The following is a 17,192-nucleotide window of genomic DNA, read 5'->3' as shown; positions in this document are numbered from 1 at the left end:
TGGCTGCTTCATTAAGAGCTCAGGGTAACCCGGCTTAAACGCTGAGGCGATCTTCCTGCACCGATGGAAGGACTCTCTTTTCACCTGACACGCCTGGCCCCTTTCGAATGCCTGCCACTCCGTCCCCTCTTACACACCTGCTGACGGTTCTGTTCCCTCCCAGGCTGCTCACAGCGCCGCGGCATGGCCCTCCTCTTGCCAGGCTGACCCTGGCTTCAGCCACACTCACTGCCCACAGCACGGAGCTTCCCGATTCCTGGGCTCCTCCGGCCGTGGGCGGGGACAGAGAGGCAGGGAGCCCTTGTGCCAGAGGTGGAGGAGCGGCTCCTGGCCTCTTGGAGACAGACAGTGAATAAGCAAATAGGTGGTGAGAGGAGAAAGATAAGGCCAGGCCAGAGGGGACCCAGAGACGGAGATGAGGCAGGAGCGCCACTCCTCCCCAGGGAATCCCTCTCCTTGGATGGAGATGAGACAGGAGGGCCCCTCCTCCCCAGGGAATCCCTCTCCTTGGGTGGAGATGAGACAGGAGCGCCCCTCCTCCCCAGGGAATCCCTCTCCTTGGGTGGAGATGAGGCAGGAGCGCCCCTCCTCCCCAGGGAATCCCTCTCCTTGGGTGGAGATGAGACAGGAGCGCCCCTCCTCCCCAGGGAATCCCTCTCCTTGGGTGGAGATGAGACAGGAGGGCCCCTCCTCCCCAGGGAATCCCTCTCCTTGGGTGGAGATGATACAGGAGCGCCCCTCCTCCCCAGGGAATCCCTCTCCTTGGGTGGAGATGAGACAGGAGGGCCCCTCCTCCCCAGGGAATCCCTCTCCTTGGGTGGAGATGAGACAGGAGGGCCCCTCCTCCCCAGGGAATCCCTCTCCTTGGGTGGAGATGAGACAGGAGCGCCCCTCCTCCCCAGGGAATCCCTCTCCTTGGGTGGAGATGAGACAGGAGCGCCCCTCCCCCCCAGGGAATCCCTCTCCTTGGGTGGAGATGAGACAGGAGCGCCCCTCCCCCCCAGGGAATCCCTCTCCTTGGGTGGAGATGAGACAGGAGGGCCCCTCCTCCCCAGGGAATCCCTCTCCTTGGGTGGAGATGAGACAGGAGGGCCCCTCCTCCCCAGGGAATCCCTCTCCTTGGGTGGAGATGAGACAGGAGGGCCCCTCCTCCCCAGGGAATCCCTCTCCTTGGGTGGAGATGAGACAGGAGGGCCCCTCCTCCCCAGGGAATCCCTCTCCTTGGGTGGAGATGAGACAGGAGGGCCCCTCCTCCCCAGGGAATCCCTCTCCTTGGGTGGAGATGAGACAGGAGCGCCCCTCCTCCCCGGGGAATCCCTCTCCTTGGGTGGAGATGAGACAGGAGGGCCCCTCCTCCCCGGGGAATCCCTCTCCTTGGGTGGAGATGAGGCAGGAGCGCCCCTCCTCCCCAGGGAATCCCTCTCCTTGGGTGGAGATGAGACAGGAGGGCCCCTCCTCCCCGGGGAATCCCTCTCCTTGGGTGGAGATGAGACAGGAGGGCCCCTCCTCCCCAGGGAATCCCTCTCCTTGGGTGGAGATGAGACAGGAGGGCCCCTCCTCCCCAGGGAATCCCTCTCCTTGGGTGGAGATGAGACAGGAGGGCCCCTCCTCCCCAGGGAATCCCTCTGCCTGGTGCATAGTCTGCCTTGGGGAGCAGCCACAGGGATAGTCCAGGTCTTGGAGAGTGGCTGACCATGGTTGATCACATTCCTGTATACACTTTCTTTTGATTCTCCTGTGGAATAAAAACCTCCACTATTGTATTTTTTTTTTATTTAAAATGACATTCCCCATCATTTTAGAAGAAAAGAACTATTTTCATAATGACTTTTTATTAGAATCACATCTTTTTTGTGTATTCCTAGATTATATGTGACTTTATCTTGAAGTCATCTTCTGGCCCTCCGTTGTTTTGGTTTAGCCTCTCTGAACTTCAGAGAGCCCACCAGTGGCAGTTCTCACACACACACACACATGCACACACACATACACACGCACGCACACACATGCACACCTCTTTAATTCACACAACACCTGCAGTTGATCCTGTTTGAATCGGCTGTCCATCTTTGGGTTTATTCCATAGATTTCACTTTTTCCTTTTTTTTTTTTTAAAGATTTATTTATTTACTTATTTGAAAAGTAGAGTTACACACACACACACACACACACACAGGTCTTCCATCCACTGGTTCACTCCCAAGTTGGCCGCATTGGCCAGAGCTGAGCCAATCCAAAGCCAGGAGCCAGGAGCCAGGAGCTTCTTCCGGGTCTCCCACGCAGGTGCAGGGGCCCAAGGACTTGGGTCATCTGCTGCTGCTTTCCCAGGCCATAGCAGAGAGCTGGATGGGAAGTGGAGCAGCCGGGACTTGTACCAGCACCCATGTGGGATGCTGACGCTTCAGGTGGCAGCTTAACACGCTTCCCCGCAGCGCCTGCCCCGCCCATAGATTTCTCTTGCTTTACCTTCTTCCCCTGCTTGCCAGCTGGGACTTGGGTCTCTGAAATTAGGAGCAGAAGAGGGGGCGGTTGGAAGAGGGAGTAAAGGGGGTGTGGACACCTGTTGGCTGGAGCCTAAGGTCTCCACGCTGAGGAAGAAGAGCGTGGGTGGTGGTGTGGATGCTGGCAAGTGCAGGGTCCCTGTCTTCTCTTCCTCCTGGCTGGGCTTTCCTCAAAGCAGAGCCCCCCGGTGCTATGGGCATCGCTGCCTGAGCGGAAACGGGACTGTCGCCACCTGCTGCGCGTCCTCACCCGTTCACCCCGAGCGTCCCACCCCTCTCACCAGGGCACTTCCAGATCTTTTGGGTATAGCTCATCATTGCACCCAGGGAGCTGCCGCGCCGGGATGGCCGTGTGGGAGTCGAAGGCGTCTTGGGGCCCTGGGTCTGCAACCTCACGCCCTGTGCAGCCGTCGCAGCCCCTCAGAGCTTTGAGAGAAAGGCCTGGGCTTCTGGAGACGTCTGCCCAGCTGTGGCCGAGACCCGGCCTAATCAGTCCTCCGCGCACTTCCTGGGGTTAGCAGTGCTGCCTCGGTGTGGGTTAGGAAGAGAAGTGGTTGTCAGGACCTCGGGGCCTGGGAGGGAATCTGGGAATTTCTAAACACCCCTTTAGGCCCTCGGCCTTCGAGATGAGCCCCTGTCTCCCGATGGTGGTCCTTAGACAAACAGTCGGGCTCGGTTCCGGCAGCAAGAACCTTTTCCACTTGCATCAGCCTCAAGCTAGCTCACAGGAAACTGTATTTTGCTTTTTAAAAGTAGCTCTCTTTAATTTCTCTCCTCCCTCCTATGCGCACCACTCCCTTGCAGAATCTGAGCTGGCTGGAGGAGAAAGAGAAGGAGGTTGTCAGTGCCTTGCGCTACTTTAAGACCATTGTGGACAAAATGGCCATTGACAAGAAGGTCCTGGAGATGCTTCCGGGGTCGGCCAGCAAGGTGCTGGAGGCCATCCTGCCCCTGGTGCAGAGCGACCCGCGCATTCAGCACAGGTGAGTTGCTAGGTCCTGGCTGGGTGAGAGCAGGGGAAAGCCTGGGTGCCTCTTGTTGCGGGGGCACTAGGAGTCCAGCTGCCCCTCGACGTCAGCCCGAGCGGAGGTCGTCATGACTCCTGACCTGACGCTGAGGTGGGACGCTGCGGTCCTCACACGTTCTCCCGGTGCCCTTAGTCACTACCTCGTCACCACTGTGTGCCACGCCATCAGTCCTCCCCGGAGCTCAGAGCTCTCAGCTGCCAGGTGATCAGGCCAGAAGAAGCAGAGAGGACGCCTGCTGGAGCACGGGACGGGGAAAGACAGCCGGGCCACAGCAGGGCCTCCGGAACGGTGAAGAAGGCAGTGCAGGGCGGGGAGCGGGAGTCGGGCTTTGTCCTGGCAGCTCTCACTGGGCAACGCTCTTACTGCTGGCGTGCGAGCAGCGTGCCCCGTTGGTTATTAAGTATGAAAAGGAAAACAGCATGGAACAGACTCTTAGATGAAAGCCTAGCGGGAACCTGGTATTTGAGAGGCTGGCAGATAGTTTTTCTTCCACGGTACCTGTTCAGGAAAGTGCATCTGTTCCGATTCCCTGAGACGGCTTAGCGTTTGTTTAGCCCTGTGAGCTCAAGCTCTATGAAGGGCTTTCAGAACTTGGCGGTGAGGCACGTAGCTGTTCTGGGAGGTAAAGCAAGCTGTGTCTTTACTTCTGTGAAACTCTCTGCCCCCAGGGCGTGCACCCTGGAGTTTCAGCCGAGCCCCGGGGATTGGCCAGAAGCTCACTGGCACTGACCGGTGGTGGACAGAGCACTGGTGTGGCTCAGTCCTGCAGTGCCTTCCCCTGGTCAGGCCAGAGCCCAGCTCGGCTCCTAGAAGGCCCCAGCACTGCTCTCTCTGGAGCAGACATGGCTGGTGTGCCACAGTCAGGTGCGCGGCTGGATTTTTTTTTTTTTTTTTTTTCAATAAAATATTCCCATGTACCTATTATCTCTCTCTCTCTTTTTTGGGGGGGGGGGATTTATTTAATTATTTATTTATTTGAGAGGCAGAGGTTGAGAGATAGAGAATCTTTCATCTGCTGGTTCACCCCCCAGATGGCCACAATGACCAATGACCAGAGCTGCGCTGATCCAAAGCCAGGAGCCAGGACCTTTTTCTAGGCCAGGTCTCCCATGTGGGTGCAGGGGCCCATCTTCTACTGCTTTCCCAGGCCATAGCAGAGAGCTGGATCGGAAGTGGAGTAGCCGGGATTTGAACCGGCGCCCATATGGGATGCCGGCACTGCAAGCTGCGGCTTAACCCACTACGCCACAGCGCTGGCCCCTTTGTACCTAGTCTCATGTGATGGAGACAAAAGTAGAGAGTTAAAAGCTAGTTGAGAAAATAAGCTCCCCCACCATATGATAAAGAGCTGATTTAACAACATCGAGTGGATTTGAAGAAGGGAAGGTGGCCAGAGAGTTTTGAGTGGCCCGGCTGCACTTCCTGGAGTAGGAGTTACAGAAGCCTGGAGCTGAAGGAAAGCAGGAAGTGGACTGGCAGCGGGGCTGGGGCCGGGGCCGGGGCTGGGGAGGAAGGGAAGCAGAGGACTTGAGGCCCCCGGGCCTGGTGTTCTCGAGGAGGAGAGCGCAGAGTAGTGTGTGGCTGCCCCAGGGCGCTGGGAAAGGACGGTGGTGGCAAGAGGTCGGTCACCTGTCCACCCCAGTCGCTTGGGGACAGTCCAGGGTGGAGTCACCTTGGCTAACTGCTGTGGCTGGCGGCGCGTCGTCCCCCGAGCCGTTGCTTGCTGGAGTGTCAGCCACAGGACGACGGCTGGGGAAGGTGTTCTTACAGTTGACAGAAAGTATTTGTGATCTGTAACCATTTCCTGGAGGAAAAAGGGAGGTTCCTGGGGGCGGCCGTAGGAACAGTCTAGCATTTTTTTTTTTCAGGTACTCCTCTGGCTGAGACCGTTCGAAGGCGTTTCCTTCTGAGATTCTGTTAGGGCAGTGACGATGGTTTTGTCAGTGTCCCTGCGGCACCGGAAGTCCATCCTGGGGCTCCTCTTGGATCCTTTCTGTGGTGTCCCGCCTCCCGCCCTGCATCGTCTGAGCTGGCCGGGTTCTCCCTCCTCTCCTGCCATCTGGGGCCTCGTGGGGAGGCTCCTGGCTACCCTCCCCTAGTTCCTAGGCCACTCTGGGACTGGCCTCCAACACGGGAGCTGCGTGGTCGGCACCCAGGGGCCCTGCCTTTGCTCTGCTAGAAAGAAGGCATCGCCTGGGCCCCGGCCCCCACCCCCTCTCCTCCCTTTCCTACGTCTCAGTCCCTCGACCCAAAAAGATTTTGCTTCCAAGCTGGTAATGTGAAGAGTGAGCACAACTGCCTCATGGGACTGTCCAGATCTAAGGCAGGTGGGAGTGAAGCGTTAAATAACAAAACCACTGGCCGGCGCCGCGGCTCACTAGGCTAATCCTCCGCCTAGCGGCGCCGGCACACCGGGTTCTAGTCCCGGTCGGGGCGCTGGATTCTGTCCCGGTTGCCCCTCTTCCAGGCCAGCTCTCTGCTGTGGCCAGGGAGTGCAGTGGAGGATGGCCCAAGTGCTTGGGCCCTGCACCCCATGGGAGACCAGGAGAAGCACCTTGCTTCTGGCTTCGGATCAGCACGGTGCGCCGGCCGCAGCGGCCACTGGGGGGTGAACCAATGGAAAAGGAAGACCTTTCTCTCTGTCTCTCTCTCTACTGTCCACTCTGCCTGTCAATTTTTTAAAAAAATAACAAAACCATCACCACCCCAGTTTCCGCGTGATTATCGCCAGTACTTTAGCAGTGTGACACCTTGTGGAAGCCCCTACGCTGGGCACAGCCCTCTGGCAGCAGGCGGTTGAAGGAGGCCTCCCCAGGAAGCAGAGCGCGTCCTGCTGCAAGCGCTGTGCCTGGGGCTGAGGGCCCCTCCGGCGCACCCTCTGGCTCCCGCAGCTGATCCCTGGCTGCCTGGGCCCCTGTGCCAGCTTCCCTCGAGCCCAGTGGCAGTGCTGGAGTTGGGTGTGCTGGCTGCTCTCCGGTTGGAACACGCCTGCAGGAGAATGCATCGACTGGAGAGAGGAGAGCCCTTGGGAGCACTGCTCCCTCCTCGCCTGACTCTGAAGGGCGGCTCGCTGGGGCCCGCTGGGTTCAGGTGTCTGTCTCGCAGGGCTCCGTGTTGAGAGCACATTTAGATCGCATCTTACAACGCAGGCAGTTTCCTGCAGGTGTGTCTAACGCGTCTTCCTGCCTCTTTTTTTCTCTCTCCCTGGGAGTGGACGAGGCAGCAACACAGATTTTCTTTTTGCTTTTCCTCTGTGACAGAACTCTTGAAATAGAAAACTAATTATTCCAAAACTCCTAAGGAAAATTATCCTTCTTTGTTTAAATATATGTAGCAGGAATAGAGGTGTTGTGGGGTTTTTTTGCTGGTTTTTTTTTTTTTTTTTTTTTTTTTTTTTACAGGCAGAGTGGATAGTGAGAGAGAGACAGAGAGAAAGGTCTTCCTCTTGCCGTTGGTTCACCCTCCAATGGCCGCCACGGCGGGCGCGCTGCAGCCGGCGCACTGCGCTGATCCGAAGGCAGGAGCCAGGTGCTTCTCCTGGTCTCCCATGGGGTACAGGGCCCAAGCACTTGGGTCATCCTCCACTGCACTCCCGGGCCACAGCAGAGAGCTGGCCTGGAAGAGGGGCAACTGGGACAGAATCCGGCGCTCCGACCGGGACTATAACCCGGTATGCTGGTGCCACAAGGGGGAGGATTAGCCTAGTGAGCCGCGGCGCCGGCCAGGAATAGAGTTTTCGTTTTGGCTGCCACCCGAGGCACCCCCACGCACTCGGCTTCTGTTCTGTGCTGTTGGACCGGAAGCCGACACCTTGCCCCTAGCACACACGCACACACCCGCCCGCATCCCCACCACCGTTGCAGTCGTCCTGCCCCTGACTGCCCACTCGAAACAGTTGTCATGAGTGCGTCTCCCTGACACCGCGGCTGCGGTGAAGCCGAGCCTGTGCTAAGAGTGGTTCCCGTGAAGCACCGATGTGTTTTGGGCTTGGGGCCCTTCCTCTGAAGGACCCTGCCTGTTGAAGCCCCGCAGACTCACGGGCTTCCTGTGATGCATCCAAGATGCATTTTAGTCAAAATAAGAGGCACGTGACGTTTGCCCGAGTCCAGTGACTAACCCGTCGGGGGAGGGGAAGATGGAACATTCCTTGAGAAATGCTGTCAGAATCTGGGGGAGGGATGTGAAGTTTGGGAAGCCTCATTAACTACTGTGATGGAATCTTTGTGTAAACATTTTTAACAGATCAGAATATAAAGTTCCGCGATGTCTTCATTGGATGCAAAGAGGAAAGGTTGGGAGAGAAGTTTCATTTATTAGAAGGAGATGTGGTTTCACAAAACCAGACTGAGAAACTGCTTCTGTGCCCAGTGATGTCTTTTTTTTTTTTTTTTAAGTGATGGTTGTGCTTAGTTTTCTGTGTGTGTGTGTTTTGTTTTAAAAAATAAAAAACCTTCTCTTCCTCCTAGCTCAGCCCTCTCCTCCTGCTACAGCCGAGTGTACCAGAGTCTCGCCAACCTCATCCGCTGGTCTGACCAGGTGATGCTGGAAGGCGTGAACTCAGAAGATAAAGAGACGGTGACGACCGTGAAGGGGGTCATCAAGGCTGTGCTGGACGGAGTGAAGGTACGGGGCGTGGGTTCCCGCAGTCCTGGTCAGGGACTCAGGGCGGCTGCCTGCCAGGCGCTGATCCCTCAAGAACTCGTCCGTGAACGCGATCCATGCAGTGAGCGTCCTGCCACGTCTCTGCCCGGCCGCCGCTGGCCTCTCTCAGGACCGGTGCCGTGGCGCTCAGCCTCCGCAGCGCTTGCCCAGAGCCAGAGGAGCAGCGCCGTCAGCCCCGCTGAGCTTGGAAGCCTCAGTGAGTGCTCCCGTGGCCCAGCTCCGACTAGCCAGACAAACAGGAGTGCAGGTGGTTCTTGCCTGGACTGCTAACGAAGCTCCCAGCTGTCAACTGCTACCTTTGCATGTTCTAGAAACTTCCAGGGTTCCTGTAGAAAAGCGGGGTTGAGACAAGTAAGAAATGAAACTCTGCGCTCACTTGCTGTCTGTGATGTGGTCTGCATCTTTGCTCTCCAGGCAAGTCAGAGACACAATTAGGAAATTAGGAGTCATGGTTAAGGTGGGAAACAGCGACCATGGGCGGTCTGGGCCCAGGGGACAGACGCCCGCTGAGAAGTGAGTCCTAGGGGATGAGGAGCAAGACAGGCTCTGGCCCACGAAACAGGTGGGACCCTGTCAGGAGGTAGGGCTGTGGGCCGCGGAAATGCTTCATGCAGTGCAAAGAGGCGGCCAGCCCTGGAGCCTGGCTCGGTCAGAACCCCAAGGTCACCATTTCCTGTTCTCTGAACTTGAACAGTGCACTCGGTGCTGTGTGCCTGAGTCGACTGTAGCACAGACGCAGTGACAGCACCGTGCGTGACTGCTGCAGGAGGATAACACTCTTGGCCCAAGGCCTACACACCCTGAGCTCCCCGGCCCTAGCCGCTGTTTGTTATTCATTGTGTGGTGCTGGATGCATGCCTTGTAAACACACCTGTTGGCTCGAAGAAACCATATCCCACTCCTTTAGCGGCCCTTCAATCCAAAATGACAGCTGAAGTACTTATCCCAGGCTAAAATTCCTTCCAATCAATCAGGCCCTCAGACTCCTAAAAACGGCCTCAGAAGCTCTGCAGAGTAGAATAAGAACCCCGAAGGTTTAAATTGCCAAGAGAAGACTACGCAAGCCTTGCTTTGCGTCACAGAGTGCCCAGGAATGAGCGCTGTTAGCTGGAGGTCTTGGCCCCACATCCAGCGCCAGCGCAGTGGGAGCCGATGGCTCTGCTGGGGACGTGAGGTCATTTAGAGGGAGGCTGAACGGACGACGACATTAGTCTCCTCTGACAGCTCCCATGTTCTCATTCCAAGTTACTCGGTCCTCCGTTATCAGTTTTGGCTGTTAGGTTGGCCAGTGAGACTTACGGGTGTGGGTGGCTGTTGCTAAGACCCGGGTCTCTTTCCAGAATTTGGAACGCAGTCACACGCATCCTCCCATTCAGCCCTCGGCAGCTCCTCGAGGTCGGCGGGGCTGAGCGTGACCCGGCTCACACTCCGTCAGCACCGTCGCGTGGTTCTGGCTCACCTGCCCTTGCTTTCCTGGCTGGACTTCTGGAATTGCTATTATTGAAAATTATTTTTTGGGTGACATCATTAAGGTTTCTGTCTACCAAACTGATTCTGGTGAGATACTCAAAACAAGTTAGAATGGCCGAAGCAGAGGAGCTGGGTTTCCATGTGTAAAACCCTGTGATGGCCCCAGGTAGGTTTCCTTCATACGATCTCTAAAGTGCCATCGAATCCGTTGAAAGGCATGCCAGAAAGAAAAACGTATCTGGTGGCAGAGAGAGAGAGACAGAGAGACGGAAACTACTTGAACCAGAAAAGGCGTCGGCGTCTCTCAGTGAGGGACACCATGCGTCCAGTCTGCCTTCCTTTGTTCAGAAAGTACTCGTGAGCGCCCCCTCTGTGCGTGTCGGGGCGAGCAAGCCGCTCGTGAGCGCCCCCTCTGTGCGTGTCGAGGCGAGCAGGCCGCTCGTGAGCGCCCCCTCTGTGCGTGTCGGGGCGAGCAGGCCGCTCGTGAGCGCCCCCTCTGTGCCAAGCCTTGTGTCGGGACGAGCAGGCCGCTCGTGAGCGCCCCCTCTGTGCCGAGCCTCGTGTGTCGGGGCGAGCAGGCCACTCGTGAGTGCCCCCCTCTGTGCGTGTCAGGGCGAGCAGGCCGCTCATGAGCGCCTCCCTCTGTGCGTCGGGGCGAGCAGGCCGCACGTGAGCGCCCCCTCTGCGTGTCGGGGCGAGCAGGCCGCTCGTGAGCGCCCCCTCTGTGCGTGTCGGGGCGAGCAGGCCGCTCGTGAGCGCCCCCTCTGTGCGTGTCGGGGCGAGCAGGCCGCTCGTGAGCGCCCCCTCTGTGCGTGTCGGGGCGAGCAGGCCGCACGTGAGCGCCCCCTCTGCGTGTCGGGGCGAGCAGGCCACTCGTGAGCGCCCCCTCTGTGCGTGTCGGGGCGAGCAGGCCGCTCGTGAGCGCCCCCTCTGTGCGTGTCGGGGCGAGCAGGCCGCTCGTGAGCGCCCCCCTCTGTGCGTGTCGGGGCGAGCAGGCCGCTCGTGAGCTTGCAGCTCAGGGAGGAGGGGCCTCAAAGCGAACACAGCAGCAGTGCAGTCCAGCGCTGCAAAGGAAACGCGGCGCCAGGTATTTTGAGCGTGTCCAGAGAGCCTGCCTGTTCCAGGGTGGCCAGAGACACTCCCCCAAGGAAGAGCCAGGCAGGAAGTGGGCTATCGATGGCCTCGATCGATGCTGCCGTGTGCTGTCAAGGTCTAGTAGTAGTAGCGGCTAACACTCGCTGAATGGTTTCTATGCATCACTCCCACTTGGTGCCCCGGAGCCGTGCTCACAACAACCCTGCAGGGGAGGCATGACCACTCTTCACAGGTGTGGAAAACGAGGCACAGGTAGACCAGTAGTCAGACCAGGAAGGTCGTGATTTGCACACAGCTCTGCTGGGCACCTCGGCCCCGTGCACCGATGTCACACACACACCCCCACCTCCCACGAGGAGTGTGGTTCTCGGGTCAGCCCAGCTGGTTCTCTGGCTTCCAGCCTCCCTCACTGTCCCCGTCCGCCCTGGGATACCTTATAAGCCCATGTCCCGGGGAGAGAGAGCCGCCCTTGGCTGGGAGGGACGGCTGTGCAGAGCAGAAGTGCGCCCACGGGATGTTGTCACCTCTCGGAGGAGCCGAGTTGGCACGTTGCTTTAAGCTGACTCACCATCTCAAGCCGCTCATTCAGTTGTTACCGGTTTCTCTCTCTCTCTCTCTTTTTTTTTTTTTTTTAAAGAAGGATTGAAAAAAAGTGTTTTAAAACAGGATTACTTTGGTTTTCTCCCTCGTTGGTAGTATTACTTCTCATTTAAACGCCCCGTAAGCAATGTCACCGTGGACAAGCTGCTTCTCTGAGGCTCAAGAAGGTTTGAAAATGTTGACCCTGAATATTTGAGGACGGATTAAGTAAGATAGTGTGTGTGTGTGTGTGTGTAAAATACCTGGAGAGCCTGGGCTAGCGTGTCTGCTGTGAAATGTTAACTCCCAGCAGCTCACACCGGCCAGTCCTTGACGGTGGTTATGGTTCTTCTCCAGGGAATCTTAAAACTCTGAGGTCAGATCTGAACCTGGCTGCTTTTCCACTGTGGGTCTCTGGCTCAGCCATAACAGTGACCCTCATAGGACCGAAGTCTGAGGGCTGGAAGGGCCCTCAGCGCTTGTTTCTCTAGGAACTACACCCAGCCCGGACCTGGCTGTTGGGAGACTGAGCCACACAAGGGTCCAGTTTGTCCTTTTAAAACCAGCACCCCACTTCTTCCCTCACTTCTAGTTGGATTTCAGTGTCTCCCTACACTCGGGCTGTGCTTGGCCTTCTGGGAGTGTCAAAGCTTCCTTGCACGTCTCCCATATTCAGCCGAGCCTCTTCCCCCAGCCTCCAGCTACATGTGCACACACACACACACACATACACACACCAATTTTTTGGTAATTAAGGGAAAAGGCCTGGAACAGTTAAGAAGCCCACACACCCTATCGGAGTACCTGGGTTAAAGCCCAGATCTGGTTCCTGACGCCAGCTCCCTGCCAGTGCAGACCCTGGGAGGCAGCAAGTGACGGCTCAGGTAGTTTATTTTGCGAGGCAGACAGACAGACAGACGAGCTCTCATCCACTGGCTTACTCCCCAAATGCCCACACTGGCCAGGGCCAAAGCTAGGAATGAAATCTAGGTCACCCATGTGGGTGGCAGGAACCCAACTAACTGAACCATTATCACTGCATCCCGGGGTCTGCACTCACAGGAAGCTGGAGTCAGGAGCTAGAACCAGGCATCAAAGCCAAGTCCTCCAGTGTGGGGTGCAGGTGTCCTAACCACCAAACTAAACCCCTCTCCCCAAAAAGAGATCCCTTTACGTCTCCATCAAAACAAGTCCTGGCCGGCGCCGCGGCTCACTAGGCTAATCCTCCGCCTTGCGGCGCCGGCACACCGGGTTCTAGTCCCGGTCGGGGCGCCGGATTCTGTCCCGGTTGCCCCTCTTCCAGGCCAGCTCTCTGCTGTGGCCAGGGAAGGCAGTGGAGGATGGCCCAAGTGCTTGGGCCTTGCACCCCATGGGAGACCAGGATAAGTACCTGGCTCCTGCCATCGGATCAGCGTGGTGGGCTGGCCGCAGCACGCCGGCCGCAGCGGCCATTGGAGGGTGAACCAATGGCAAAAGGAAGACCTTTCTCTCTGTCTCTCTCTCTCACTGTCCACTCTGCCTGTCAAAAAAAAAAAAAAAAAAAAAAAAAGTCCTGGTGGGGTTGGACAGCCCTGAGATTTCATTATGCAGTGTCAGTTACGGGGGCACCCCCGCCCCTGCGCCATGTGTTTGTTGGCTTATACTCTGTGTGTTTGGTGAGCAGACGGTATCCGGGGCATCTGTGGAACTTGTCAGAAGGACTAACGGATAGAGGGGTCATGTCAGGTCCATGACACATGCTTCCCTGGGCTCTGGGACCTGCACCCCGGACACTCACAGAGCCAGAGAGGACGTGAGCAGCCGTGGAAGGCCGCGGGCTGAGGCGCTGGGCTCGGCAGGGCGACGCGGTTTCCCTTAGTGAAGCTGCAGGTCAGCTCCCCTGCTGTCGTGTCCCTGGGACCTCACGGTGCACATCTTAGGAAGCCGACGCCGCCCAGACACGGCGCAGGGCGCACTTCCCGGCAGGGCGTGGCTTCTCTCCCAGGCACAGGGCTCCATTGCAGCACCGAGGACAAAGCGTCAAGGGGGACAGCACAGCGATGCTTGCCCTGGACGACGAAGCCCTTCTGTCACTAGGATTGTTTCAGGACCTGGAAGGTGAATATGGAAAGAAGCTCATCCATTCTTAAAGATACTGTTCCAGATACCATTTTTGGCATTTGAAAGCTCATTTTCAGCATTCCGGGAGCTGGTCTGGTTGACAGTCACTGGCTGTAGACACAGTCTAGAGCAGCCTCTCAGACTCTAAGCAGTTCCTCGCGGCGGTGAGAAGGCAGCGTTACAGGTGGTCCCTGCCCGTGAGCACAGTAGCCAGGTGTGTGCACGTTTCCAGGGCCCCCCTCCATCTGTGGTCGTTAGGGCGAGTTGAGACTAAAGGCCTTCTGTCTCCGCGGGCTCCAGCCGGCAGGCCGGTGCAAGGGCGGTTCTCGGAGTTCAGGGGCACGCTTGCACATGTGCGCCTGTCGGTCCAGGATTCTTCTGCCATCATTCATTAGCTGCATTCGCAGCTGCCTCTCCAGCAAGATGACAGTCTAATTATAATTGCTCACGAATCAGTGAAGAATCGGTCGAGCTGTTCCCATGTCAGTGACTGCGAGTGCCCAGACTTCTCTGTTCTTTGACCCCATTTGTAAAGAAGAGTGAACCTTGAAAGTGGGCTTCCACTTTCTGACGCCTGTGACCCTTGGAGGCCGTGGTGCTTCCAGGACGAGCTTCCTCTCCCTGCTTCATCCAGGCGATGGGGGGCGGGAGCCCCCTGCTCTGACTGCTGTCTGCTCTGGTTACGTCTCTCATCCCTCCACCTTGTCCTGTCTGTAGTCAACAACCAGGCAGCCATTCCTTCCATAGGAAATTCTATGTGTTTATTTATCTTTATTTAAGAGACAGAGACAGACCTCCCATCTGCTACTCCACTCCACAGATACCTGCCAAAGCATGGGCTGGTCCAGGCAGGAGCCAGGCTCCATCCAGATCTCCCCCAAGAGTGGCAGGAGCCCAGCCATCTGGGCCGTCATCTGCTGTCTCCCAGACACGTTAGCAGGAAGCTGGATCAGAAGCACAGAGCAGCCTGGACTGAGTCCCAGGCACTGCAGTGTGGGAAAGCGCCATCGGACACAGCAGCTTAGCCTGCTGCACCACAACAGCTGCCCCTGTGTGTGCGCCCTTACTGGGGGGCGGGGGGGGGGGTGCTTAATTATTTCAGAAATAACGCACACTTGAAAATTTAGAAAATGCAAAGAAAAAAACAAGAGGAGGGGTATTTCATAGCCTTCTGTTGTTTTTTATACTCTCAATTTGGTTTTGTTTCCAAAGCATACATTGTACTGTCTATAATGCACCCATATGGGGTGCCGGTGCGCAGGCAGCAGCTTCGTCCACTATGCCACAGCTCCGTCCCTGTGGCTCTGTTGTGAATAGCAGTATGGTGATCTACTGCTTGGGTGTCATGGCTGAAGTATTTATAATACTTAATATTATAGAATATTCCGTTTGGGGATATTGAGTAGTCTAATCTCGTTTGCATTTGCTGTGATGGCTATCCTTTGTGGCTTAAATTTTTAAAATTTGTCTTTCAAAGATTTATTTATTTATCTGAAAGAGTTATATAGAAAGAGACAGAGATCTTCCATGCACTGGCTCACTCCCCAGATGGCCACACGGCTGGTACTGGGCCAGGCTGAAGCCAGGAGCCAGGAGCTTCTTCCAGCTCTCCCACATGGGTGCAGAGGCCCAAGCACTTGGACCCCCCTCCACTGCTTTCCCAGGCACATTAGCGGGGAGCTGCATCGGAAGCGGAGCAGCCGGGACTCAAGCTGGCGCCCATATGGGATGCCAGTGCTGCATAGAGCAGCTTAACCCACTGCACCGCGGCGCTGGCCACATTTTTTTTTTTTTTTTATTTGTTTGAGAGGCAGAGAGCCAAACAGAGGGAGGGTTTTCATCCGTTGGTTCGCACGCTGGTGCCCACAGCAGCCAGCTCATGGAGCTGGAAGCTGAGAACCCAGTCCAGGTCTCCTACACGAGTGGCAGGAACCAAGTTACAGGAGTCGTCACTCTGCCTCCCAGGGTCTGCACCGGCAGGAAGCTGTGGTCAGGAGCCGGAGCTGGAGCAAGCCCAGGCACCCTGGTAAAACCCGCTCTCCTGGGGCTTGACTTCTGTGCGCATCTTGGGCACGGTGCTCACGCTGCAGACGCTCAGACGTGTGCTGCTGTCATCCCTTGGAAGGGCTGTCCACAGCAGTCCTCCACCTCCAGTCTGGGCTTCTGTTTATTGCCATGAAAGCCAGAGAGTCTGTTAGGGGAGTTGACCACATGTGCTTCCATCTGTGGCTTTTCTGTCAGTGTGCTTGTTTTTTTCCAATTTTTTAAAGAACCCTTTAAAGGGATTTGGGAAAGATTTTTTTTTTTAAGATTTATTTATTTATTTGAAAGAGCTACAGAGAGGCAGAGAGAGAGAGAGGTCTTCCATCCGCTGGTTCACTCCCCAGATGGCCGCAATGGCCGGAGCTGCACCAATCTGAAGCCAAGAGCCAGGAGCTTCTTCTAGGTCTCCCATCTGGTGCAGGGGCCCAAGCACTTGGGTCATCTTCCACTGCTTTCCCAGATCATAGCAGAGAGCTGGATCGGAAGTATAGCAGCCGAGACTTGAACCAGCGCCCATATGAGATGCCGGCACTGCAGGTGGCGGCTTTACCCGCTATCCCACAGCGCCAGCCCCTTGGGAAGGATATTAATGCTTCGCCTCACTTGCTGGTAGGCTGCAGTTCTGTGTGCAGTGTTTCTTGTGGCTTCTGGTTAGGGAGACATCACTGTTACCCACTTGCCATGTAACCTCAGACACAGATGTTCGTGCTGAACCCCCAAAGCCCCTGCAGCACAAGTAGGCCCTGCCTGTATGTGCATTAGCAAGCAAGCAGCTAAGGAAGCGGTGGTGCACCCATCCAGGGCACACCCAGTGGGGAGGAGGTGGTGGTGCACCCATCCAGGACACACCCAGTGGGGAGGAGGTGGTGGTGCACCCATCTAGGACACACTCACAGTGGGGAGGAAGTGGTGGTGCACCCATCCAGGGCACACTCACAGTGGGGAAGAAGTGGTGGTGCACCCATCTAGGACACACCCAGTGGGGAGGAGGTGGTGGTGCACCCATCCAGGGCACACTCACAGTGGGGAGGAGGTGGTGGTGCACCCATCCAGGACACACCCAGTGGGGAGGAGGTGGTGGTGCACCCATCCAGGGCACACTCACAGTGGGGAAGAAGTGGTGGTGCACCCATCCAGGACACACTCAGAGTGGGGAGGAGGTGGTGGTGCACCCATCCAGGACACACCCAGTGGGGAGAAGGTGGTGGTGCACCCATCCAGGACACACTCAGAGTGGGGAGGAGGTGGTGGTGCACCCATCTAGGACACACTCAGAGTGGGGAGGAGGTGGTGGTGCACCCATCCAGGACACACTCAGAGTGGGGAGGAGGTGGTGGTGCACCCATCCAGGGCACACTCAGAGTGGGGAGGAGGTGGTGGTGCATCCACACTCAGCAGTGGGGAGGAATGGACTGCTCATACACACGAGTGTGGCTTTTCCCACTGAGCAGAAGACGGACAAGACAGGCAGGTCTGTGGAGACGGAAATCCACTGAGTGGTTGTCAGGGACTGGGAGTGTGAGGGGTCTACAGGTGAGTGCTGAGTTTGCGTTGAGGTTGTTGAAAAGTCCTAAATAAACTAAAAACCACTGAATTGTACACTTTGAATTGGTGAATTTTATGGCATTTGGATCGTATGTCCTTGGAGTTGAGACAAAATGGACAGAAACGTGTACGAACTATCCAGTTCCATTTACAGTGATTTCTGGAACAG

At 56.7% G+C, this 17,192-nt stretch overlaps 1 protein-coding gene across 1 annotated transcript in view; it reads left to right on the top strand.

Moving 5' to 3' along the window:
• The window catches only part of RAPGEF1 (Rap guanine nucleotide exchange factor 1), a 138,967-nt gene that overhangs the window by 78,280 nt on the left and 43,495 nt on the right, over positions 1-17,192 (top strand). The window contains exons 4-5 of the mRNA XM_051835417.2: positions 3,306-3,484; positions 7,996-8,152. Coding sequence (XP_051691377.2) covers positions 3,306-3,484; positions 7,996-8,152 — 336 coding nt within the window. The remainder of the gene's footprint in view (positions 1-3,305; positions 3,485-7,995; positions 8,153-17,192) is intronic.

Source organism: Oryctolagus cuniculus, chromosome 1 (assembly GCF_964237555.1).
Source record: "Oryctolagus cuniculus chromosome 1, mOryCun1.1, whole genome shotgun sequence".
In the NCBI taxonomy this organism is placed as follows: domain Eukaryota; kingdom Metazoa; phylum Chordata; class Mammalia; order Lagomorpha; family Leporidae; genus Oryctolagus; species Oryctolagus cuniculus.
This window is presented reverse-complemented; position numbering and strand designations above follow the sequence as displayed.